General features: G+C 40.4%; 1 protein-coding gene across 10 annotated transcripts in view; it reads right to left on the bottom strand.

The window, feature by feature from the left end:
- Positions 1–257: 257 nt before the first annotated feature.
- Positions 258–25,911, bottom strand: part of TJP2 (tight junction protein 2) — a 129,449-nt gene continuing 103,795 nt past the window's right edge. For 5 of the 10 annotated variants that reach the window (XM_043565913.1, XM_043565909.1, XM_043565912.1 and 2 more), the window contains 14 exons: positions 24,810–24,876; positions 23,813–23,963; positions 19,755–19,863; positions 18,315–18,525; positions 17,401–17,588; positions 16,450–16,545; positions 15,777–15,856; positions 15,159–15,369; positions 8,616–8,716; positions 7,183–7,395; positions 5,880–5,990; positions 4,183–4,512; positions 2,146–2,231; positions 258–1,244 (listed from right to left, as the gene is read on the bottom strand). In XM_043565913.1, coding sequence (XP_043421848.1) covers positions 1,079–1,244; positions 2,146–2,231; positions 4,183–4,512; positions 5,880–5,990; positions 7,183–7,395; positions 8,616–8,716; positions 15,159–15,369; positions 15,777–15,856; positions 16,450–16,545; positions 17,401–17,588; positions 18,315–18,525; positions 19,755–19,863; positions 23,813–23,963; positions 24,810–24,876 — 2,120 coding nt within the window. In that variant the 3' untranslated portion in view covers positions 258–1,078. The remainder of the gene's footprint in view (positions 1,245–2,145; positions 2,232–4,182; positions 4,513–5,879; positions 5,991–7,182; positions 7,396–8,615; positions 8,717–15,158; positions 15,370–15,776; positions 15,857–16,449; positions 16,546–17,400; positions 17,589–18,314; positions 18,526–19,754; positions 19,864–23,812; positions 23,964–24,809; positions 24,877–25,911) is intronic. The other 5 variants (XM_043565917.1, XM_043565910.1, XM_043565915.1 and 2 more) reach the window with 2 other exon arrangements.

Genomic DNA, 25,911 nt, shown 5'->3' with positions numbered 1-25,911 from the left:
AACAGAACTGCAAATACAGTATATTTATACATACTATAGCCATCACACACACAGACATCTGCAAGACATGTACTTGAAGGAAATGCACCAAAATTATCTGAAGGATGAGATTTTGGGTAGTTTTCATTTTCTTTTTCATATGGATCTTTATTTTCATGTTTAGCAGCGAGTGTGATCTCATTTCATGATCACTAATTGAAATAAAAGTTGCCTTTAGAAACAAGAACTAGTGTAGAAATCTACCACAAAGCAAATTATTGGTTGCAATAGCCTCCTTTTTATTAAATTATAAAACTGTTGTCAATACACACATTTTTGGAAATGTGGTTTTTCCAATTACCTACTTTCATGGAGCACATGGTTTTAAACAAACAAAAAATTTCTATACCAGTATCTTGGTCTTCAAACTATTTAGCACTGGTAGCCAAACCACCAGGTATAGCTACTATATATACAGTCAGAATTTATGGAAAATATTACAAAGACAAATGCCTTGAAAAGATGACACAGTGCAGAGAAAACCATAGCTATTAAGCTGGTATGAAACTGTAGTCAGTGTTTTAGTCCATTATGGCTTTGCATAACGCTCCAAAGGAAGAAAATTTAAGACACTTCTCATCAAAGGCACTTAGAGATGTAATAAAATATTTCTTTGAGTTTGAGTCCAGAAATATTTTAATTCCTTTTTCACATTCCATCTCTCATTGAAACAGTCCTTGAAGGCAGCTATTAATGAGGGAAAATAGTTATCACTTCTTAATATACACGTTAAAAATACGCAAACAGAATTGATACAGATTTGGGTCCACTGAAGCAGTTAACAGTATCAGACTGTTATGTTTCTCTTAATTCTGAGCAAAAAGCCATAAACTCCCCAGACCCAGTTCCACAAACAGAGCCCTCAGTTCTTAATTTGCACTGTCTGTCCCCTGTACTCCCCATGAGGAGGAAATGGGACCTCAGGTCCCACATCTATCTCCACAGTGCACTTTGCCTGGAAAGAACCATCCCATGACTCAGGGGGAGCACTGCTCTGAGGTGGAGCAGCGGGGAGACAAAAGAGTCAATTCGCAGGCATCTATAATTCTGTGTCCCGATACCGGGAAGGCTGGCCGTAATAACCGCGCTTTGAGTGTTCTGACAGCTGCTGGCGATATTCTTCTTCCTCAACGTCACTGCCATAACTTCCCCTGGGGTCCTGGTAGAGTCTGGAAGGACCTTTCTGGGGTTCAGGTGGCCTAGAACTAACAAAGTGAGAGTGTTAAATGCGTCACAAAGCTCAGCCAGGGCCTCTGCCCGTTGAAGTGCGGCCATGAATCCAAGACAGATCACAAACTTGGAGTCGAATGCCGCACTGTGCTGTTTAACCAGGGTTACTTTGGGCCCCACTTCAGGTTAATGGTGGGGGAGTAGTTAAGGCTTATTGGGCAGTGAGTGAGGAAGCCAAAGTACCCTACCAAACCCCTTTTGTTGCCAGGGGCCACCTGGTTGGCTGTACCACTGTTCAAGTGTTAAAGAAGAAATTTGCCTCTAGTTTTCTATTGCTGTAAAACCAGACTCTAGTTTCCAGTCAGAATGGCCACAAGAAAATGCGACTTTTTTTTTCTATTCTCGGAAGCAGGAAATGATCCAGTATAAAGCCTCTACAGGAAGACACTGTCATAATTCCTAATGCTTATGTAGCATTTTAAATAGAAAGCATCTTACCAACACTGGTCAACTGATTGTCACCTTCCCTTCAGACCACAGTTCAGTATAAGTGGCCTGACTTTGCTATGTGATACAAAGGAGTTAAGGAGCTTGATTAAGAGCCAAAATATATTAGTGACAAAACAATTAGTGTTTAAGCCCCAGGAATTTTGCTCATGTGTTATCCTAATACAATTAACCTGCAGTGTGTCAAAGGGGACTACTTTGAAGTGTCAGTGATTACATTTTGTCGGTGTTAGTACACAAGCAAAATTTCTATGAAATTTTGATTGTATAATGTTTACAATTAAACTTGACTGAGTAAGTAAGGTAAATAGTTCACCAGGAAAAAAAAAATCTCCTTGTTACATTGAAATGTGGGGAAGAATTCTTTCTTAGGAGTCCAAGTCCTAGACAAGCCCCCTTTTTAGACCTATACTGCTGAGCAGCCCTTACCTTGTATTCTGGGACAGGCCAGGGTCTGGCTTGTGTGTTTTAATTGGAACTGCATAGATATCAGGATGCTTCTGAGCAATTTCAATCTGTGGGAATTAAGGGGGAGAAAAAAGAACAAAAAAAGAAAGAATGAATGACTGCTGGGTGGCTTGCTGGATTTTTGCTGGTCCCATTTTCCAATCCCATTTTTAGTACAAAAGGAAAACAGAAGCAACTCTCTAGTTTTTATGGTTGTATATGATGGCCTAATGTTTAAGTTCTGCCACATGCTACAACATGGATGAACCTTGAGGACATTTTCCTAAGTGAAATAAGCCAGTCACAAAAGGACAAATACTGTATGATTCCATTTATATGGGGTTCCTAAGTAGTTAAATTCATGAAGACAGAAAGTAGTATGGTGATTACCAGGGATAGGAGGAGGGGTAACAGGGTGTTGATGTATAATGGGTACAAAGCTTCAGCTAGGGAAGATTCAAAAGTCCTGGAGATGGATGGTGGTGATGATTGCATAAAAATAATTGAAAAATGGGGCACCTGGGTGGCTTAGTTGGTTAAATGTCCAACTTTAGCTCAGTTCATGATCTTTTGGTTTTCTGAGTTCAAGCACAGGTTGGGCTCTGTGCTAACAGCTCAGAGACTGCTTCTGATTCTGTGTCTCCATCTCTCTCTGTCCCTCCCCTGCTCATGCACGCACGCTCTCTCTCTCTCTCTCTCAAAAATAAATAAAAAACATTAAAGAAATAGTTGAAATGGAAAAAAAAAATGGGGTGCCTGGGTGGCTCAGTCGGTTAAGTATCCTACACTTGATTTTAGCTTGGGTCACAATCTCATGGTTCATGAGATCGAGCCCTGCATTGGGCTCTACAGTGACAGTGCGGGGCCAGCTTGGGATTGTCTCTCTCTGCCCTTCCCCCGCTTGAGCGCTCGCTCTCTCTCTCTCTCAAAATAAATAAACATAAAAAAGGGGGGGGGGATAAGAAAAATGTTCAGAAGCACTACTGCTGTTGTGACAGACTTAAAAAAAACTCTCCCATATCCACTAGGCAGAATGTGCTTACCTAAATTCTTCTTCAACTTTTGAAAGGTTAGATGTGCATATGGCACAAAAATTCGAACAGTATCAAAAAGTACAATCCATGGGGCTTTCAATATTAGCTTCTAAGGTTTCCTTGATTTCTATGGTAAATCTGGGAGCAAATTAAAATTCAGTTACTAAGGGGCACCTGGGTGGCTCAGTCGGTTAAGCGTCCAACTTCAGCTCAGGTCATAATCTCACAGTTTAGTTCATAATCTCACAGTTCAGCCACGTCAGGCTTTTTGCTGTCAGCGCAGAGCCTGGAGCCTGCTTCAGATCCTTTGTCTCCCTCTCTCTCTGCACTTCCCCCACTCACACTCTGTCTCTCGCAAATCAATAAATATTTTTAAAAAATAAAATTCAGTTACTGAACAAATATAACAAATGTTTTAATGAAAAATAACTTCAGAGAGGCACTGATTGTCTTGTCCTACTTCCCCATTCCAGAACCTGATATAAAGTTCTGAAGTGTGAAAAGCATAATCTTATTCACCTGTATTGTTAGGCTTTCTTGATTAGAAGAAAAAGGGCTACAGTGATAGCTGGCAGTCTGGAAATGACATACACACAGGAGGTGCCTGTGGTATCATGCATGTGAACATTCCTTTCATGTTGGTGGCAGTGGAAAAAGGACTCAAATCATTACATGAAATGAAACTGAACATTCTTGCTGTTGACATGCTAAGATGATCTAGGAGTTTAAAAATAATTACCCTTGTGGGGCACCTGGGTGGCTCAGGTGGTTAGGTGTCCAACTTCAGCTCAGGTCATGATCTCACAGTTCATGAGTTCAAGCCCCACTTCGGGCTCTCTGCTGATAGCTCAGAGCCTGGAGCCTGCTTCAGATTCTGTATGTGTGTGTGTGTCTCTCTCTCTGCCTCCCCCCACCCCCCCAATACTCTGTCTTTCTCTCAAAAGTAAATAAAACATTAAAAAAAAATTTTTTTTTAAATAATTACCCTTGCATTCTGTGCTTCTTGGAGCTCTTGCATTCTCTGTAATCTTGCCTTGTGATCCATCTTCTCAAATATTTTTACTTTGCCCAGGACAGACTTGGGAGTGCCATCTTGCTCCTCACTGCCCTCTCCTACCTCCTCACTCTCTGGAGGAGGGACAGGAGTGGAGGGCTTCAGTATAGACTTTCCTAAGGCAGGTTTTGCTGCAACAGGAGGAGGATAACCTTTGGTAGATGCCCCAGGAATTTCATTACCAGCAACAGCTGAGGGGTTTGACTTATATTCATGGGATCTGGAGAAGTCAAAGGATTCTTCTCTGTTCTGGGTTTTGGCCTGAAGAGAACAATGAACACATTTTTACCTTGGGTTTTCAGCTTACTTTCAAATCTGTATTAGTGATTTAATACACTCCCATTTCCTAATCAGTTTCCAGAGGTGGTCAACAAATACCATTCTGACAAGGAATCAAATACTACAGGACAAACAGCCACTGGGTGGACATCCTGAGCCCTACCTTGCTTCCTACAAAAGAGTATTTAGAACTCTAGGAAACCAAGAGGGTGTTGGGGAAGGGCTGGGAGGCCTGCAAGTGTAGAGGCAGAGCACACCTACTTTTGTACTAGAGGAGATTAAGATCAGTGATCAGTATCTTGGAGAAGACCTCACAACAAGTCAAGGGGGTTCAGGATTGAAGAGTGGGATCCTGAGGGTGCATGCCCTAGTCCAGAGGGGAGGCCCATGTCCAGCCACGTAGGAGACTGGAGGTTGGAGTGGGAAAGGTAGCAAACAGTGCTAATGGCCACTCCATCTTCACACTTCGATCCTAGGCCTGCTTGTACATTTTCAGTGATATATTTTATGAGGTCACTATTTCTGACAACTCACACAATCAGTGATTACTTTTTTCCTATCTAAAGTATTGAGTTAAATGGAGAAGTTTTATTGGGTTATACTAAAGGAAAAGCCTGTTTTTATAGATTTGATTCAGAAAGGGGTAAAAATATATGATATGTACTGTATGTTCTTACACTGATTCTGTTCTGAGAAATTATTTAATTTAAAAATAAATTAAGCTGAGGGGCACTAGGTGGCTCAGTCAGTTAAGCATCTAACTCTTGATCCAGTTCAGGTCTTAATCTCAGGGTTGTGAGTTCAAGCCCTGCATTGGGCTTTGTGCTGGGTGTGAAACCTACCTATAAATAAATAAATTAATTAATTAGTTAAGCTGCCCTCATAATGAGAGGCATAATAAACAGTGGTGGTGATTGTGTTCTTCAGCAAACTATCAATAGGGACTTTCTGGTTTATCTAAATTGTGGGCAGAAAACTAACTCAAAAAGAAAAACAGATTCTGAAACTGGTGCTTCTGGGCATTCACTATTTGTCAAACTTTTATTCTTGCTACAAGGAACTTTTTTTAATAAAAAATAAAATGAATGAATGCATGAATAAGTGAATAAGTAAATAAAATAACAACAGTCTTAAAACAGTATGTTCTCCTAAAACTACCTTTCCTTCTTTTTGCTCTTCCCTCATTTTGGGGTTCACCCAGAAACCAAAAGACACATTTTAACAGGATGTGTGAGTCGGAAACATAATTCAATGCCATCTTATGGTGTGTGCTCTTCCCTGGCTATGCAGGAAGCTGTCGGGGTATCTGCTTCTTCTTCCTCCCCAACGTGGGCTTCCCAGCCACATACCTTGGGTGGTTCTGGCTTGAATGCTGGGGGTGGGCTACTGTCCCTAAGTTGATCTCTGCTAGCAGCCCTCCTCATCTGAGCTCGTGGCTCTGGGCTGGGTTTCCTTATGCTCTACAAGACATAAAGGTTCATTCACAACAAGAACATCCAAGCAAAGAAGAGAAAACATTCATCTGCTTTGCTGGAGTTCTGCCAATTTGCAAAAGTTCAGAAGTTGAGGTTCATAACTTGCAATAAATTGAGACACTGACCCAATGCTTCTTTACTGAAAAGGCAGATACCAGCATATTCCCATTAGTAAATGCTTAAGATACTTTTTTTAAACTAGTTACATCCATTGGTGTAGTCTCTTCCTTTAAAATAATCCCCCACCCCCAAAGTCTTCCTAAAGTCTAAAATCTCTTTGGTCACTTATAGCTATTAATATTTTAACCATTAGCACATCTATAACTGCAGACATTCAGGAGTTGAATTATTCTTTATAACTTGTCCACTGGTATATACTAATTTTTTGGCCGTGGTAGGTTTTATCCCCCTTCAACATTTTTGTTTGTTTGTTTGTAATTTTATTTCATCAAAAATAAAATCATTTACCAAAATGAGCTAACTTGCTAAAGAGATGACAAGAATAACTATTCAAGTATATGGATAACCTCATCTACATTGACGTAATGTATCTGAGGTGCAACTACTAATTGATCCTTAGTGCCTGTTGACATGATTTCTAGGATCATAGAAGCTGTCTATTCACTGGCCAGTGGATGCACAGTACACATGATCAGCTACACATTTGACCATGAACTCAATTTAGAAATTGAAATACAAGAGAGAAGGAAACTGATGGGGAAACACTCAGGAGTTTTGGCAGGATTAGAAAGGTTAAAGGTAGGATGGGTAAGAAAAAGCAAGGATACCTAAAAGTACAGAGAGATCTAATCAAAGGTTACAAGTAAATACAGCAAAATTGTATTTATAAAAAAATAATGTTCCACTTGTAATTTGGACAGCTGGCACATAAAATTGTTCAGTGTATCCATCATGATTGAGAACATCAGTGTGATGAGTGCTGATCCCTCAACCTCTCCCAGCGCTAAGTTCCTGTCCGGCTTTCCCATGGACCACAAATGCTATCGTGCAGGCACTGACTTAGAATAAGAAACTCCCTAGAAGTCATCTGTTCCAACTCTTAGGAATACCTTCTACAGCACCCTGAATAAACAGTTGTCCAGAAGAATCCAAGTGAAACAGCAGAACCTCTTTTTCCTGCCCATGGCCTCACAGCCTGTGGCCTGCCTCACCTCACCTCCTCATGCTGCACCGGCTCCGAGGAGCGGGTGATGGAAGACACCAGTGGCTCCTCAGCTGGCTCATCCAGCTCATTGTCAGTGTAGGCGCCTCCTTCGCCGTCGGTGTCTTCAAAGTCACTGATGAGGCGGCTGTCGCAACTCAGATAGTCCGCGCCCATGGCAGTTAAGTAGGACATGCGGTCTTCAGGGTCATCATCCATCCCTTCCATCTAGAGGAATTTGTTTCGGAGGGTCAGTGGGGTCGACATGGCTCCTGGGAGTGGGGACTCAAGAAAATTCCCAAGGGCACAGCCAAGTGACTGAAACCTGACATGTTCTAGAAAGGGAAGTCATCTTTATTTTCTTGAAATCACTTGGCTTTAGATTATTATGTTAATTTTTTGTGCAGGGACTCAAACTAGGAACCCTCCACCCTATCTAGCCTTACTACCATCCATCCTTTCTACCATTACTGAGCCGTGCTTCCTCAGATTGTTATACTTTTCTTCCAGAATTTGGCTACTTTCCAGCTTTTTCTGCTAATACTTGTCTCCTAGTAATAAATGCACACTGCTCGGTGTTGCATATGTCTCCACTCATTCACTCGATTCTCAAATCCTTGAGGAAGGAAGCTATGTCCTGTTCAACCTGTTCTCACAAAAGAGGTTCTAGGGAGCCTCAGCAGGCTCTAAACACTCAGAAGATGCTAGACACCTTGACTAAACATGCAGTTTCCTAAGGGCAAGACTAGCACTCAACAATCTAATTGGTTCCGCAACAAAATCATACCTCTGACGTCTCACAAACTGGTTCGATTCAGCTGGACTACAGAATACTAGCACCAAAGGCTCCTTAGAACCACAGGAAATTACATAATCTCTTTGCTTCCTCCCTGCAGTAGAACTGTGGGCAAACTACGTGCATAGATGAGAAGCTACCCAATTTTAGAAGCCTACACAAGCTTCCTAGCTCCCTCCTATCAACCTACTCAAATTCCTAGGACACATTCTCTGCCAATCTTCTTTCTAAGCAAATGACTCCCAACTCAACTAGCTTTCCCTTTTTAAATTAATTTTTAACCATATTCTCCATGATTCTCACCCTCACCTTTCCCCCTCATGCTGAGTTTCCCGTGTACTTAGTAAGCTGTGGATGGAGCTCAGCACAAGATCTTGTAAGCTCTGATTAGTGTGCTTGGAATACAACACTAGTTACTACATTAAAAGTAAAAGGGAAGTGAATGTAGGGTCACATACATCACATTCTACTTTTCTTGGAAAAGTCCCTTCATTTTATTACGTTTTCAGAGAATTTATAGAATTTCAAATCTGATTAGCACAGATGTTGGAATCACTTCAAGTGGGCATAGTTTTACTACATTCACTACCCTCCTGAGAAAAGATTCAGAATGTGGACTCTCACCTCATAGCAGAATATCTATGCCACATACCTTTCCTTCAGACACCCAAACTGCTTCTCCTTGCTGATGCTGAATTGAGTCCTTCAAGCTGCCAAACCAGCTATCATTGGCTGAATTTAGGTTGATTGTAGCTACAGAAATGTAAACAAAAGGTTTGCATCTACTTCCATAGCAATGTTTATTAAAAATGCTATGTGACCTCATTTTATTCTTTTGTCATATACGAATTAAAACTCTTGACAAATCCAAGAGAAAATCTGCATATATTTGAACAATAAATCCCTTTAGTCAAATGTAATTAAAACCATTACCCGTCCACCTGTTGAGAGTTTATATTACAGATAGATGTTATAAAGCTAAAATTGAATTTCTTTCTTTTCAGAATGTCTGTTTTTCAGAAAGGCTACCTTTAGAAAGTATGTTTTTAATAATTACGTTTTTAGGAGCAAGGATAACACATGTAAGCCAAATATAAAAGTATCTTAAAGATCATTACATAGACATATATGTTATAAAGAAGAAAAACATATACCAATTTACTGTTGGATATCACCAATAAAAAACTGAAGGTAACATTTAATGCTATCAAAATGTATATCATTTTGATAGGCTTTAACATTTTAGAATACACCTACAGATTAACCAAAATCTATAGGTGTATATTCAAGGAATATACATTTTCTATTCAGAACAAAATATATCTCCTATAACAGTACTTACTACGGATAGACCAAGCACTTTTCCAAATACCTTACACATTTTTTATCAAAACCTTGCAAGGTGGGTATAGCTATTGGCTCCATTTTACAGAAGAAAAATTGAGGCACAACAGTGAAAAGTAACTAGCTCAAGGCCTCACACCAAACAACTGAAAAAAACCTAGATACAAACTCAGAAGTTTGCTTTTAGAGCGTATGGCCTTAGCCACTGCACAACACAGCCCATCTAAAAGCAGATACGGGGCACCTGGGTGGCTCAGTCGAGTATCCAACTCTTGATTTTGACTCAGGTTATGATCTCATGGTTCAGGAGATCAAGCCCCATGTGGAGCTGTCAGCACAGAGCCTGCTTGTGAGTCACTCTCTCCCTCTCTGCCCCTCCCCCACTTGCACTTGTTCCCTCTTTCAAAATAAATAAATAAATAAACACTAAAAAAAATAAAAACAGGGTGCCTGGGTGGTTCAGTTGGTTAGGTGTCCGACTTCGGCTCAGGTCATGATTCAGCAGTTCATGAGTTCAAGCCCCACATCGGGCTCTGTGCTGACAGCTCAGAGCCTGGAGCCTGCTTCAGATTCTATGTCTCCCTCCCCTGCTCATTCTCTTTCTGTCTCTGTCTCTCTCAAAAATAAATAAACATTAAAAAAAAATTTTTAATAAAAACAGATATAAAATACCAATCAAGTAAAACATATGCATTTGTTCTCCAGCAGTATGTATTTATGAACCTAACAGAGATAAACTGATAGAGCAAAGTGCTCCAGAATAATAAATTGGGCCTAAAATGATCAGAGTGCAGGTATATTAGGATTTTTTTAAACTATGTCATACACATAGCCTCTTATTAAAGGCTATGGCATTATGTGTAGCACCCCAAAGAAAATTGGGGCTTACTGGTAAAATTTGTTAGGCCCCGATCCATCTATCCTGAAGTCTGCGTACTTCTCTATATATAGCCAAAAAAAACCCCATTAAGCAATCTGTAAGCAACTGCGCTTCAAGTTTTCTTCCTAATAACCTATACCATTCTTTCATTTAAGAAGTTCTAACACTGACCTTGGAAAATCCTGAATGAGCTTATAATTTCCTTGGTCATCCATTGTGTATAGCATTAGAATAAACCGGTACATTGCACAACTCAAGCAAAATTAACTTGATTCCTTGAACTTTTGTATCCTTATCATGGTACTTTGGAAAGATTATTGTGTTCTTGGGTAAAATATGATGCCATAGTACTTGCATGTGGAAGTGAGATTACACACCCCAGAAGCAAAATGAGAGGTCTGCAGGAAATGTGTACATTAAACTGCTTTTTGAGCTTTATGTTGGAGTTGAGACGAATACAATCTGTATTTATCACAAGAAAAACCTAAAGTTAAAGGGTCTTTTGTGAAATGCAGAAAATATGTTCATGCCTCCTAATAAAATGAAAAAGTCATAATACCTCTCATTGAATTCACACTGAATCAAACAACTTCATAGTGGCTAATTTCCTAAGACCCACATAAAAGTAACACAGACTAAGTTGGTACCATCCAGTTCATGCACTTGACCCCCTTTTAACAGGTGGTTAAAACAGGATGTTGCCTTCTCTTGCAATCAAGTACCTTTAGTTTACTATTGGCTTTTGCTCATTAGGTTTTGCACATTCTTTTAGCATTATTATGTGCTATATTATTTTAGTTAATTCCTGTTGTTCCCAATCTCTGGACGAGGCCTGTATCTACTTGAATAGGCTTAATATATCACTCAAACTCCAAACAGTGCAATATTGGAAGAATGTGCATTCAGTCTCTGTCTTAGCTGGGAGTCCTGGGATTTTGAGAGCATCTGTTCCCAGCCCTGGCACGAGTATGGTCATTATTCTCTCCCCAGCCAAGGAGATTGCTGGGAAGTGCCAACTGCAGCAGCAAAAGGTGGCATGTAAGGCTGGGCAGGTAGGGAGAAATTGGGAATGACTGCTAAAGGATATTGGGCTTCTTTTTGGAGTGACAAAAACATTCTAAAATTGGTTATGGTGATGGCTGTACAGTTCTGAATATACTAAAAACCACTGAATTGTACACTTTAAATGGGTGAATTGTAGGGTACATAAATTAAATTCCAATAAACTTATTCATGTGGCAGAGACCCCCTCTAAACGAGCAACCGTCAACCAAGGTGTCCAGCCAGAGAGTACAGCATCTTCCATCTGCTTCCTGTGGTTTCCAGGCTCTACCTTCCCTCTGGAAACCAAGAACTGGCTTGGCTACTGTAGTTTAGGTTCCTTCACCTGGTACAGGATTCACTTTTCCCCTCAAGCCTTTGCAAACACTGTATAATGACATGAACTTTTTTTTTAAACATGGAATATTGAAAGATAATAAAATAGGTATAAAGTAATATCACTAACAATAACCAGTAGCCTTTGTTCAGTACTTCCAAAGTCCCAGGACTGAACTGTACAAATTTCATATTACTGAAACCTGGGGAAGCTGATAAAAGTGTTAGATTATCGTGTGGTGTGTTTTTTAAAAAAAATCCCATGACTTCACAGAAATGGTGGCCCTGTTTGGGTCTCAGTTCACAGTTCCATTTCATTGGTCTTCAAACCATGAACAGAGTGCTTCAGGAATTTCAAGAAAACATGCTATTCAAACTTCATGTTTGAAAAATCATTTTTGTGACAAGTACACAGAAATGCATTCTAGAATAGAAATTTTTAAATGGGAAAAAAGGGCAGCCTAACATTTTAACTTATACTGAAAATTAACTTGCTTCAGGGCAAATCTCAAAATAAATCTTTCCTTGTCATCCCCACTTAACTGAGGAATACCGTGAGTTTGCAAGGGGAGTCATTTTAATAGTGTCATAATTAAATACTCATCTGTGGGAAATGGGACTTTCTTGTTACAATGCAACAGGGAAAAGAAGGATATTGACTGTGGGGAGTCTACCTGCAACACAACCCTGGATTTTTGAATTAGGGTGTTCAGAACAGTTCGATTATTCTTACTTACACATTCAAAAATGCCATAAATTAAAAATCATTAAAAAAACCCTTTGATTCTGGCCATCGTGCACACAATCAGGCCACAACCTGGTCAGGCTGACAGAGACACGGGGTATAGAAAGCATTTAGTGAGACCATCCATGCGGCTTTCAAGACTCAAACTTGGAAGTCTGGAAGAATACTGTAAGAGGCCATTTGGTAGAAAACTGGGGCTTGTTGGTAAAAGTCATTCAGCACCCTGTTCCATCTGTCCTGAAGACTGCAGAATTCCATGTTAGAGAGGTTGGCAACTCGTGGCCACTTCAAAGTTCTAAATGAAACTGGAGGCTTAGTATCTTCATTTCTGTTCCAGCCTCTGACTTTAGTTATCCTAAACCTTCAAACTCTTAATGAGCTTTAGGCAAGAAATAGTTTGGTATCCCAAAGGCAGATCTAAGTTACAAATATCAATGCCCTGCCCGTTTGCTAGGCCTTATGCTGACCTTCGGCACACAGAGTAATGTACAGTCCCTGCCTTCAAGAATCTCATCATCCATTAGTGGAGCCGAATAAGGAACTGTTAAACCTTTCTACACACATGAGGTCCTACGGATCCTCAGACACAGCCAGCTAGTGTGATTATGCCTGTGCTCCAAACAGCAAACGATACCCACTCAAAGCCAGATAAAGAGAGGGCCCTAGAGTCACTGGCTACTTTCTTCTACCATGCCCCTCCCTTTGTCCAGCCTCCTGCAGCCTGGTTCTTCCTCCACAACCCATGAGTTCCCTCCCTGATGTCTCATATCCTCACATGAACTCCAAATTCAACTCTAAGGCAAGCCCCTAGCTATTCAATGGACTGAAGCAAAGGCGGGGGTGGAGATGAAGTGGGGTAGGTTTAATATCACTCATAATGATATAGCTCTTGGTTAAATGGACTAATTATCTGTTAAACAGAGGAATTACGCTATATGACCCCTTTCAGTATTAAAAATACATCTGTGCTGTAACATACAGAATATTGGACACACAGAGACATCAGTTTCTTCTGGGCCCCACCATTCAATGTGTGACCCTGTAAAAGTCACCTGGCTTTTCTTACAGTCCAATAAGCACATGAAAAGCTATACCAATGTTAGCTACTGCTATAATAAAAATAGTGATAATAATTATTAATTACATTATTACTATTAGTAGCAGTAGTAAAAACAAGAGGAAAGATGAGTATGAATGTATCAAAAGCCCAAGCTCTTAAGACTCTACATTAAAAAAAAAACCCAGTTTATGGAGCACCTGGGTAGCTCAGTCGGTTAAGTGTCCCAAATTCAGCTCAGGTAGTGATCTCACGGTTCGTGAGTTCGAGCCCCACATCAGGCTCTCTGCTATCAGTGCAGCGCCCACTTCAGATCCTCTGTATCCCTCTCTTTCTGCCCCTTCCCCACTTAGGTACTCTCTCTCTCTCTCTCTCCAAAATAAACATTAAAGGGGCGCCTGCGTGCCGCAGTCGGTTAAGCGTCCGACTTCAGCCAGGTCACGATCTCGCAGTCCGTGAGTTCGAGCCCCGCGTCGGGCTCTGGGCTGATGGCTCAGAGCCTGGAGCCTGTTTCCGATTCTGTGTCTCCCTCTCTCTCTGCCCCTCCCCTGTTCATGCTCTGTCTCTCTCTGTCCCAAAAATAAATAAACGTTGAAAAAAAAAATTAAAATAAACATTAAAAAAAAATTTATGATAGACCACTCTCCTGTGCATTTGGCTAAATTACCTCTCAGTTACAGCATTTCACCATAGTGATAAATAGCACATATCTTTAACAAGAAAAGCCAGTGAAAATAAAACAAGAGTCTAATGTGGACGTACATCTATCTACCCCCCCTTCCCCAGTGTCAGATATGCTAAAAATGACAAGTAGATGGTGAGCAGCACTGAACTCAAAAGAGCTATCATCACTACGTGAAGGATGTTCTATCCACAACAGTCTCCTCACGTTGCTCCCACAAAACTGCATGACCAAAAACTTCATAGAATCCTTTTAAACCCTGAATTATACTGCATTCACAGAACTAGTCATGTATGTAGGTATGGCGTATATTCAGTTACTAAAACATGCTATGTTCTTAGATTATTTTTTAAGGAACAGTAGCAGTGGGTCTTCATTTCAGGAACTTAATATTCTGTGATATAAAATTTTAAACATATACAAAGTAGAGAGAACATGAACTTCCATGTCTACATTACCCACCTTCAACAACTATCAACTCTTGTTAATATCCCCACCCACTCTCCTCACCAAAGATCATTTAAGCAAATGCTAGGCATGATATTAGGTCATCCATAAATATATATTAGGGTCATCCATGAATACTTTATTTAGTATACATTCCTACAAGATAAAAACTCTTTATTTTTAAACATAATCACAGTATCATTTATCCTAAAAATGGAAGTAATAGAATATCATCCAGTACCCAGAGTGTTCAAGTTTCTATTTTGGGGACCTTTTTAAATAATGAAACCAAGTTCCTACCACTCCATTAGTGCACACATGCATGGTAAGTAGAGAACGATACAAGCTATATAGAGATGGGGGTGTTTAGTGGTACACTGGGCTCAATCACTAGCCTACAGTCCCACACAAAAATTTGAACCTCATCATAATGACCAATTTTTGTAATGTCATAGATCTTTATGCTCATTTTTAGTCAAAATTAAATATACACACTCAATGAGTCTCATAAACTCATTTTATAGGATTAACTTCTTTTCAAGGAGTCATGAATAGGATTTCAGATTATTCTTCTTTTTTCATATTATTTTCTTGGTTCTTCCATTCTTCAATTCTGTATTTTCCACCATGGAACAAAGAGACAACATTTTAAATTTCACTTACCTGTAAAAAGATGTGCACAAGTTTTTTTAAGCTTGTTGGCTTGGTCATATAACTTCCGAGAACTTTTGTTGGACGTTGGATTCAACCTCTGTCTCATGGTTTTGACACCTTGTCTGGAGTCTGGGTTGAAAAAAATCACAATCGGGAACCACTGAGTGTAATTCAACAGGTCCACAGCTTTAGGAGTCACATCCAGGAGTGCATGCTTATCCTGTCAGAAATGGGAAAAAGTTACGTCAAAGTTATGTATGTAAAATCATACAGCAGCAAAGAGTTTATTTTAAGTAAAGGCTGCATCAGATAAAACTTGTCAATTTAAATCCAAAAGCAGAACGTTTTCCTCCACGTTATGTCCACTTTAATACTACTTGTCTATTGGAACTGCTGAGAAAATGAATTAACAGGTTATCTGGTATAATGTTGAGAACTGAAAAAAACAGTATGTCACTGCCGCTGAACATCACCTGGTTTCCACACAATGCAACAGCTTACGTTTATATTTATTTTTTACAATTAACATTTAATGATTATTGAAAACAGATTCTGTCCTAAAAAAGACTCCAGCAAACCATGAGCTAATTCCTTCCGACAACATGGCCTTCAGATGAATTTCCTCACCTGTTCAATGATTTGCCTCACTGTATTTAACCGCACCACCCCACTGGATTTCTCGGATCCTGCATCTTTTGGTTCCGTTTCTGCAAAAGCAAAAACAAGGGGCTAACCAACTTTTTTAGAAATCAAAATCAGAGACTCCATCAGTCTGACATAAGGTGCCACCCTAAGGAGAGACGAGAAGCACTCACACCACCTCTTAAATTGAAATCTAATCATGAGGAAGCAGATAGTCCCACACGTGAGACAAGGGGCTTGGACTCTGCAAGATATCAATGTTAGAAAATAAAGTAGAAAGAGGAGGCTACTTCTGTGTTTGTAGACATAAACACAATATATACTAAACAGTACGGTTTTATCAGTGTTAAATTTCTTGGCAGTGTCACTGTATAGAAGAATGCTCTTGTTCTGAGGAGACTCACGTGGCTAAAAAAATGTTACAACGTCTACAACTTAAACTTTTCAAATGGCTCAAAAGAAAATTTTAAGAGTGTGTTTCTGTGTCTGTGGTAGGGGTGATATATAGCAAACTTTCTGACTGGTGACAGTGACTGCATGTGAAGGGTATGTGGGTATTCTCCTTTTTTTCCATTTTTTCTTTATATTAGATTATTTCTCAGACTGAAAATTTGGGGAGGAAAAGATCATCAACAAAGATCATCATCATTCAACTTACTAGCAGTTTGAAACAGGTCAGGTAACTCATTTGCCAACTTTTCCAGTGCTATATCTGCTATAGGACCAAATAAGACCACAGGTCTCTTGAAACCAGCTGAAATGAGACAAGAAAGGCCATGGAAACACATTTCCTCAGCTATTAAGATAAGAAGCCAAAGTAGTGATGAACATGATTAAAAAAAGAAATAGTGTGCCCTCCCTCCCTCCCTCACTTCAGCCCTGTTCTTTCCTGAAGAATATGCCTTTACTCCCCTCCCTAGTGTCAAAGATAAAGTTTACTGGGGCACCTGGGTGGCTCAGTCAGTTAAGCATCTGACTTCAGTTCAAGTCACAATCTCATGGTTCATGGGTTCGAGCCTCGCCTCAAGCTCTTTGCTGACAACTCGGAGCCCAGAGCCTGCTTCAGGTTCTGTGTCTCCCTCTCTCCCCCCTCCCCCACTCGCGCTCTCCCTCTCTCTCTCAAAAAATGAATAAACACTTAAAAAAAAAAACTTTACTATAGGCAATATATAAAAACTTTTGAATGGTAGTATCAGAAGAAATAACTGAAGGGGCGCCCAAGTGGCTCAGTGGGTTAAGCTTTCGACTCTTGGTTTCGGTTCAGGTCATGATCTCAGGGTCATGAGATCAAACCCTGCATCAGGCTCTTCACTAAGCCTGGAGCCTGCTTGGGATTCTCTCTCCCTCTCTCTCTCTGCCCCTCCAGCCCCCCAAAAATTAAAAAAATTAAATAACATAAGATGTGGAAATACACCTCCATGTAAGAGTTGGCACAGCTCACTTTTTTGGAAATTTTATTTCATGTTTGAGTGTGATTCCAACGCTATAACCTGGCATTGGTCTAAGTGGTATGGTAAATTTGAACCTGACTGTTACAGTATGAAAATGAAGAAAAACAGGCTCAGAGCCCAGTCAGATCATTTCTTTAGGCCCCACTTAGCTTCCTCACCTTCTCGCAGCAAAACCCTCTCATAGGCGGGGAACTTGGTGCTAACTGACACAACGGCTGTTAGATCTTCCCGACTCTTCCTTAAGTTTTTCTTCACGCCAGATCTCTGACCACGCATTCTCCAGAAATCTGCTCTGTCCCCAGCATTGTCTCTCTGGGCATTCTGAACACTGGCCATCTGTTCAGCTCTGAGAGAAAAAAACCACAGGAAGTAAATCTCAAAAGCCAGAAAATGCACAAATGAAGTTAAAATTAACCAAGTCTAGTCAATACTGCTTATGAACTTGGAATAGAGAAGATGCAGCTTGACACCGAAGAGGTTTCACAGAATGGGAAACGTGGGGACATTCTCCACACAGTGGAAGCAGAGAACGGTTGGGTGCACAGAAAACCTACCAGAAATAGCTCAGAACACAATAAACTTGGCTCATTCTGGTAGGATGGAATACAATAAACATAACTAAAATCCATGCCAAAGTATAATCATCTTTACTATTTTCCCCAGTCAGCCAACCAACAAGTGTTAACTGGGATAGATCAGCCCCGTCCAAGGATGCGGGCCCGACAGCGGACAAGGGCAACCTGTCTCTGAGAGGTGTGTTGGTTTGCTATAGCCACTTGGTAATCTGCTTGTAGGCTACGCAAAGTGGCAGGCACTCCCCGGGAAACCGCTGAAACACCAGCCAGGTGCAACAGCCAACCACATGATGCCAACTAAGTACAGCAGACCATTTAGTGGGTATCTCACGGTCCCAGGCCACACCTCATAAATAAGAATAGGTGGAATAGGTGATGGGAGAGGACACAACAACAAATGATGAAGTTACAGGTGCTTCCTTTTTGAGCAGGGAAGGGACTGTATTGATTTGTGGAAGACTTAGGAGAGGTGTATGAGAGTGTATGATTTCTGATACCTGCTTTTGTTGGGGATTAAGCCTTTCTCCAACTCATTTCCGATCCTCACGGCCAGCCAGTGGCCCAGCTTGCCATCGTACAGCGTATCTACCACTCGGAAGACCTCCCCCCTGGTGAAAGCCAGGCTCTGTGGAGTTTCCTTCTCACATTCAAAGTGGCTTCTTATAAAAAACGAATCCCCTCTGCCACAAGCTAGTATGTCTCTATACACTGAAAAACAAAAGCATTGTTGTATGTTGCATTCTGCTTCACAGTTACCAGCTTCTCCTATCCCTGATCACCCTTTTTACTTCTCTTCATTTAGTAAACTCAGTGAACAGACCTATGGGAATCCGGGCTCAAACAAGGGCAGAAAGCTAACTCCATGAGTCACCATAATGGTTAATTTTGTGTCAACCTGACTGGGCCACAGGGTGCCCAGATGTTTGGTTAAACATTATTCTGTGTGTAACTGAGGGTGTTTTGGAATGAACATTAACATTTAAATTAGTAGACTGAGTAAAGCAGAATGCGCTTCCTCCTGTGGTGGGCCTTAGCCAATCAGTTGACGGCTTGAATAAAACAGAAAGGGGAACTCTTCACTGAGTAAGAAAAAACAAACTCTTCCTGCTTTAGAACTAGGACATCAGCTTTTGGGACATCAGCTTTTTTCCTGCTTTCAGACTCAGATGGAAGCATCAGGTCTTCCTGGGTTGTGAGCTTACTAATCTTCAGACTGTAACTACACCATTAGCTCTCCCAGCTCTCAGGCCTCTGTACTTGGAATGGAACCAAATCATTGGCTCTCGTGGATCTCCAACTTGTCAGCTCACCCTGCAGATTTTGGGACTTGGCCAACCTCTGTAATCATTTGAGCCCATTCCTTATAATAAACATCTATACACACACACACACACACACACACACACACACATATCCTATTGATTCTATTGCTTTAGAGAGCTCTAATATACTTGCCAGTCAACCCCTGAAGCAGACAGGGAAGATGCTATCAACCCCCATTTTACAGATGAGAACAATGAAGTCTGAAAGGATATAGCAAGTTGTCAGACTTGCATTGTCAAGATAAGGGTATAGCAACTTGTCAGATAAGCATTAATGTGGGAGTTGATCCACAGATGGGGCCCTTTGTATCTTGCATATGGAAACTCCATAAACTCCAGGCAGTACTTAAGGACAGATCACTATTCAGAAAAGCAATTTTATTCCAAATTGACACAACTGGTAAAATGATTTCAGTTGGTGCACAGAAGACATTTCTGTAGGACATTAAATGGTACTCAAATTTTCTCCACATACGTATGACTCAGAAATTGAGTGTGAAGATATACTTCAGTTTTTTAATACCCAGACTTACCTATTCTGGTCCCAAGATACCTCTCTCATCCTTCCTCCCTTCACCCACTCCCCGCATTAAACTAATAACCAAACATGCTCACCATCAGCTCGGCTCTGAGCTAATATGGTCACCATTTCACCTTTAGGGATTTCTAGCAGGTAGAGAACGGCATCTTCCCGAACCAGCCCTCTGAAATCCTGTGTGTTCACCTGATAAGGCAAACAGAAAAACAAACCGAAAAAAAAAAAAAAAACACAAAAAACAAAAACAAAACAAAACAAAAAACAAGAAGAAGAGGTTTTTTAAAAGATGTCACCTAAGTTTTTGTCTCTTTGTTTTCATCAGGGCCTGCCCAAAGCAAATCCCAGATATAAAAAAGTCCTTAGTGTCCCAACTGAAACCCTCCCAATACCTCCTATGGGCCTAGCCTGTGTGAGTCACCATACCCTCCTGCCTCCCCACACTGCCAACCGTCCCTTAGAAATAGGCCATTCCATCAAGGATTTGTCACTGGATCAGATTAAACCTTCTTATTATGTTTGTGTGTCTGTCTCTTCTTTGAGTCTCCCATAGAGGTGGTCAGGGAGATAATATACAATTATGAAACCTAACTGTAATGCTATAGGGAGTGGTAGAGTTTTATGGCAAAACAAGCATGCTGGCCCAACTTAAGGCATTAACACTTTAAGTTGATTCAAATAAAAGCCTGAAAATAAAAATGCGATTCCACCTTTCTCCTGTAAGTTCTGTCACCTAAAAGGTTTTTAATATGTGTTTATGAAACTGAAGAGCATTAGCCTTAAATGGCAGACCATTAGCCTAATAGATGGACTTATATATTTAAGCTTCTGGCAAGGAGCCACAACATTTATCCCCCATCGACCAAAGAGGGGACACAGTAATTAGCTTTTGAAAGGTAAGTTACAAAGCAAGTAAAACTGAAATGTGGCACAAAGAAAAAGACATTTTGGAATCTTTGTTCAGTACCTTTAAAATCGTTTTTAAAACAGAATAGTCAAAAATGAGCAAATATAAAAATTATTTTAGGGGCACCTGGGTGGCTCAGTCAATTAAGCATGGGACTTTGGCTCAGGTCTTAATCTCACAGCTCTTAAGTTCAAGCCCCGCATCAGGGTCTCTCTACTGTCAGCACAGAGACCACTTCAGATCCTCAGTCTCCCTCTCTCTCTGCCCCTCTTCCACTATGACTCTAAGTAAGACATTAAAAAAAATTTTTTTAAGTACCTAATATTTTAACAATATAGAAGTAAAAAGAAGATACAGAATTCCTACGAAATATTTTTTTCAGTCATTGAGGACTATGGAAGTCTTTATTACTTTATCACTGAAAAAAATCATTGAGCCTAAATTAAGACTGGAATTTATGATTAAGTGAAAACAGGCATTAGGTTGACACTTAGTGCTTTTGAAATAAAGTAACTTTCTAAAGCAATCCCATTAACTTTTCCTTTGAAACAGTATTTATCATTTAGGGTATCTGTCATTCCATCTCTCTATCCCCTAATTAGGGATCATCAGATTTTAGAATCTAATCCTTTCTTGTGCCATTTTCATATCTACACCTGTGTCTGTATATGGCGACAGGTTTTTGTATGCACTCTATATGCCTTTATTTTTATTTAAAAAAAATTTTTTTAATGTTTATTTTTTGAGAGAGAGAGAGCACGCACGCAAGTGGAGGAGGGGCAGAGAGAGAGGGAGACAGAATCTGAAGCAGGCTCCAGGCTCTGATCTGTCAGCACAGAGCCTGACACGGGGCTCAAATTCACGGACCGCAAGATCATGACGGGAGCCAAAGTCAGATGTTTAACCGACTGAGCCACCCAGGCACCCCATCTTTATTTTATTTAAATGAGATAAGGCCATAGGGCTTGAGGGAAGACCTTGAGGGTCCATCTGTCCATCCTATGGCCATGTGAGACTGACCTTCCATCGAGCTACAAACTACACTGGTCAAAATTAAATCACACATGGTAGCTACATTTAAAAACTTAGAGGAGTTTCTTTCTCTCTTCCATCCCATAAAAGTTTCTGAAAGAGAAATAAGAACCGTACCAGATAAATAATAAGCAAAGAGTTACACCAAACATGAAAACATATACTTCTGTTAATGGATAAGGCAGATATCTTGCCACAGTACACTGGTGTGTTCATTCCACATGTCAGGCTGCCATCTTTACAAAGGGAAGAGCTCCACTTAAAAAACCCTCAACAGAAGAAAAGTGTTTAGTATATGTACAGAGTTCCCCACATATTCAATTTGGCCGTGAATGCTGGAACAAATTACAGTTAAAAAGGCCAGGACAGCACTTTGATACTGGAAGGTTAGGTTGTACAGTCCTCTCCAAGAAATATCCCCTTTCATTAATCTATTTAGTAGTCTACGGGGACTAGCTGTGTCTGCTGTGAGCCTGAAAAGGATTCTGTATCAGCTACAGCTTTTGATTATATAGCAGCTTCTCTGACCCAGTAGGCGAGCTCAAGTCTTTTTTACCCTTTTGTAAAGCTGAGAGCTCCTTAACAGAAAATGTATTCACTCCCAAAAACGAGGACCATCTATTGTCTGACCTTCAGATGGGATCACTGCCAAAAAAAAAAGCTGGTTCCCATAGTTTTCTTGTCTTTTACTAGGGTGATAACAAAAAATAAGACACTTTCTTAAGTATAAATATTGCATACCATGACTTTTACACATGGAAATGACTCTCCTGTCTTTAACAACTTGCTGAGAGGCTTATTAGGCCTTGGGGTGAATCCACTATGTTTTCATGGAAATTCAGAAAATCTTTTTTACCCAAGGATACAAAAATATTTTACTCTTGAACCTTCATGAGCAAAGGCTTCCAAATTCCTGACTTCCTATAGCCCCACATGAGTTAGGAAATAATACTTTCTCTCCTTTGGTATCAGCCCAAAAGTAAATTGGTATGAGCTGGCACTCTGATGGGATTCTTATCGATAACACTTGGTAAGTGGTATTTCCTAGGATCACGTGGTACCACCAGGTTAACTCAGGTACACTTGGTCTTCTAGGATCCTGACCAGAGCCAAGGAAGGTTTAGAATATCACTGGAAAGCTTCAGCAAAGCTCATGATCAAGCTTTGCCCTTCATCTGCTCCAGAAATGAAATCTGAACTACCGCAGTGAGGCCAAGAGCCAAGGAAGAGGACCACCTGTTTTGGGGCTCTGTTGCCTGCTTCCTTGGGAATTCTGCAACTTTTTTTCTCCTCTCTCCTTTGAACCTAGATACCCAGACCCCCTAATAAACTCATAAGAAATGCAAGTTTACAGAAGCAGAAATTCCAGTGAAGACAGTTCCCTGTATTTTCAGAGTCACGAGGTATTTGACATTCTTTATTCAGAAGCCAATGGAAAATACATTATATGTATCTCATGAAATGTCAAAGTTGAGTTTATTTTCTAAAAGTAGTAGATTATATAAACATATATATAGTAACTTTAAAAGGACCAATATTTGATTAACCAGAAATTCCCATTCCTGGTCAATTTTAGATGTAAACAACATCCTGAGTGGCAGCAACTTGTTATTTTCCATTGGGGAGAAGAACAGACATTGACCTTCCTGCTCTGTGCCGGGAACTCTGCTAAATGCCTTGTGAGTGTTACCCATTCCAATCTTCCAGGGCCCCTGCAAGACAGGTATTCTCATCCCCATTGAACAGATACTGAAACCTGAGTGTCAGGGTTAAACCAAGGTCACGGAACTAATGAGAGGCTGGGAGTGGATTCAAGGCTGATGATCTAAGCCAACACCCACCCTTGTTCAAGTTCAGCACACTGCCTTAAGAGTGACAACCAGGCAGGGAATCAAAAAAAAACAAACATTAGCAAGATCTTTTGAGAGGTCTTCCTCCTAGGCCTTAAGTTAGAATCTCAATCTTTTTGTTAAGCTTACTAATAAAAATCTTAGCAAGGGTCTTAAAAACTATAAATTCCCATAGACATGGGCATGAGTTTTGGGTTCCAGGACTGAGAAGACAGGGCCCATTCAGGGAAACAGAACTTATGTTTAGCACGAACAAACCTGCTACTGGTCCATTTTCACGAGCTAGACACTTCCCTTATAATCAGCTCTTCCCCAGTAACGTCTAGAAACGGGGCTGGTCTTTTCCTACCTTCAGAATCTGGTCCCCTTCTTGAAGGCCTTCTTGCTCTGCGGAGGTCCCCTCTTGAATGCCAGCCACAAATATCCCAACGTCATTGCCACCAGCCAACCGGAGGCCCACGCTGTCTCCCTTCTGAAACCTCACCATTTTGGTATTGGGACTGCAATCGGTTCAGGTTTTAGAAAAGAAAGATGGGAGATTTTTCTTTGTGAGGGAGAACATTAGTGAAAGATTTAATTTCTTCTATTTATGGGGAGATTTACATATTAAAAATCTCTCGTTTTTATCACTTTATCTTTTTTGGGACTGTGAGATGAACATCAGCAGGCCCACTTAACTGGTTAATAAGTAGAAATACAGGTGTTTACATAAACTCATTCAAGATTAGAAAGCAAACAAAAGGCAGGGCTAGGCCATCTGACTCCCACTTTAGGATTCTTCCGAAGGAAAGCTTGCGGCCACCACAGGATTCTTGCCAAATGGAGACACAACCTGGGTCCAGCAAGGTCGGATCTTACTCCAGGAGCTGCCCCTCTCTACCACCACTGAACCACACGGGTTCTCATTATCCAGAGCAGAGCACTGTGTCATTTCTATCCTCCCTCCACACGCTAGGATCGTCAGGATACTACAACCCTAAAAAGGTCCTGTAGTTAAGCAACATTTCACCTATTTGAGAGTTACCAATTTGGCAAACTCAAATACTCAGAATCACATTCTGGAAAAGCAGCCAGATAAGTAGACAAGCAAAGTTATATATATATAAAAATATATATATATATATATAAAAAAAAAATAAGAAAGTTCGCCAAATTCCACATTTTTCTTTTCCTACAAGTTATTTCTCTTTCTCATAAACACTAACAATAGAGGTTGGTTAACGGTGGCCCATTATATGCAAAACTGCCATCTGCAGTTAAAAAACACCATTCTTCTGTACTTCAGTTAAGGACACTGAGGTGTGTGGAAGGAGAAAGGAAAAGAGAGAGGAGGCTGAAAGATATACCCATATATTGCTTCATCTTCAGGACTAGGACGGAGAAAGGTTCTTGGGGCTGCTTTTGGTTGAGGAGCTGTGGATTAAAAACCATCTATCATTAACAAGAGAACGAGAGTGAGTTTGTCTCATTAAAGATCACAAAATCCACAAAAATCCAAATCGGTACCTTATGCTACATATAAATCACATCAGACAACAAAAATAAGTCTTTAAGGTGAGATTTAATTTGGAGGCATTAGCAGGTACGAATAGTTTCTCAAAATAAGTGAGGTAGAAACTTCCAAAATCCCAGGTGCACAATCACATGCGAAAGAACATTTTATATACCTTAAAAACCACATAAATCTGCCCTTACCATCAATAAATATTTATTATGTAAAATCACGATGATAATTTTAGGGCAGTGGGGCAGGGCTGGAGGAGGGGGTTGAGATCAGAAGTGGGAAACAAAAGGACTTCAGTTAATCAAATAAGACAAAATTTAACTGTGACGGGATTGGAAATATATATATTTGGGAGGCACGTGGGTGGCTCGGTCAGTTGAGTGTCCAGCTCTTGATTTCAACTCAGATCAAGACCTCACAATTTCATGAGTTCGAGCCCTGAGTCATGAGCCCTGAGAGCTTGGGATACTCTCTCTCCCTCTCTGCCCCTCCCCTGCTCATGCTCTCTCTGTCTCTCTCAAAATAAAAATAAAGGAAATAAAGCAAATATATATATATATATATATGAGACTAAATGTATATATATGTATAAGTATACACACACACACACACACACACACACATATATATATATATACATTTAGTCTCTGCCCCCAGTTCCTAATACAGAGCTCCTAAAATCCCTGTAATTTCCGGAGTGATACGGGTGCCAGGACAATCTTCTCTCTTCCCTCTTTGCCTTCAGTTCCTGACATAAGTCCTACATCCCTTAGAATTTCCTCTATCTCTGTCTCTAAAGAGGTAACTCCTCGATAGCCTCAAGATGGGGCTGGTCACCAGACAGAGCAACCCATGATTAGAAGCTTAGAACTTTCAGCCTACCTCCCCATCATCTAGGAGGGGACAGGGGTTAGAGACTGAGTTAATAACTGATCACGCACATG

The sequence above is a fragment of the Prionailurus bengalensis genome, chromosome D4, assembly GCF_016509475.1.
Source record: "Prionailurus bengalensis isolate Pbe53 chromosome D4, Fcat_Pben_1.1_paternal_pri, whole genome shotgun sequence".
NCBI lineage: Eukaryota > Metazoa > Chordata > Mammalia > Carnivora > Felidae > Prionailurus > Prionailurus bengalensis.
The sequence above is the reverse complement of the archived record's forward strand: the minus strand, read 5'-3'. Positions and strand labels throughout refer to the sequence as shown.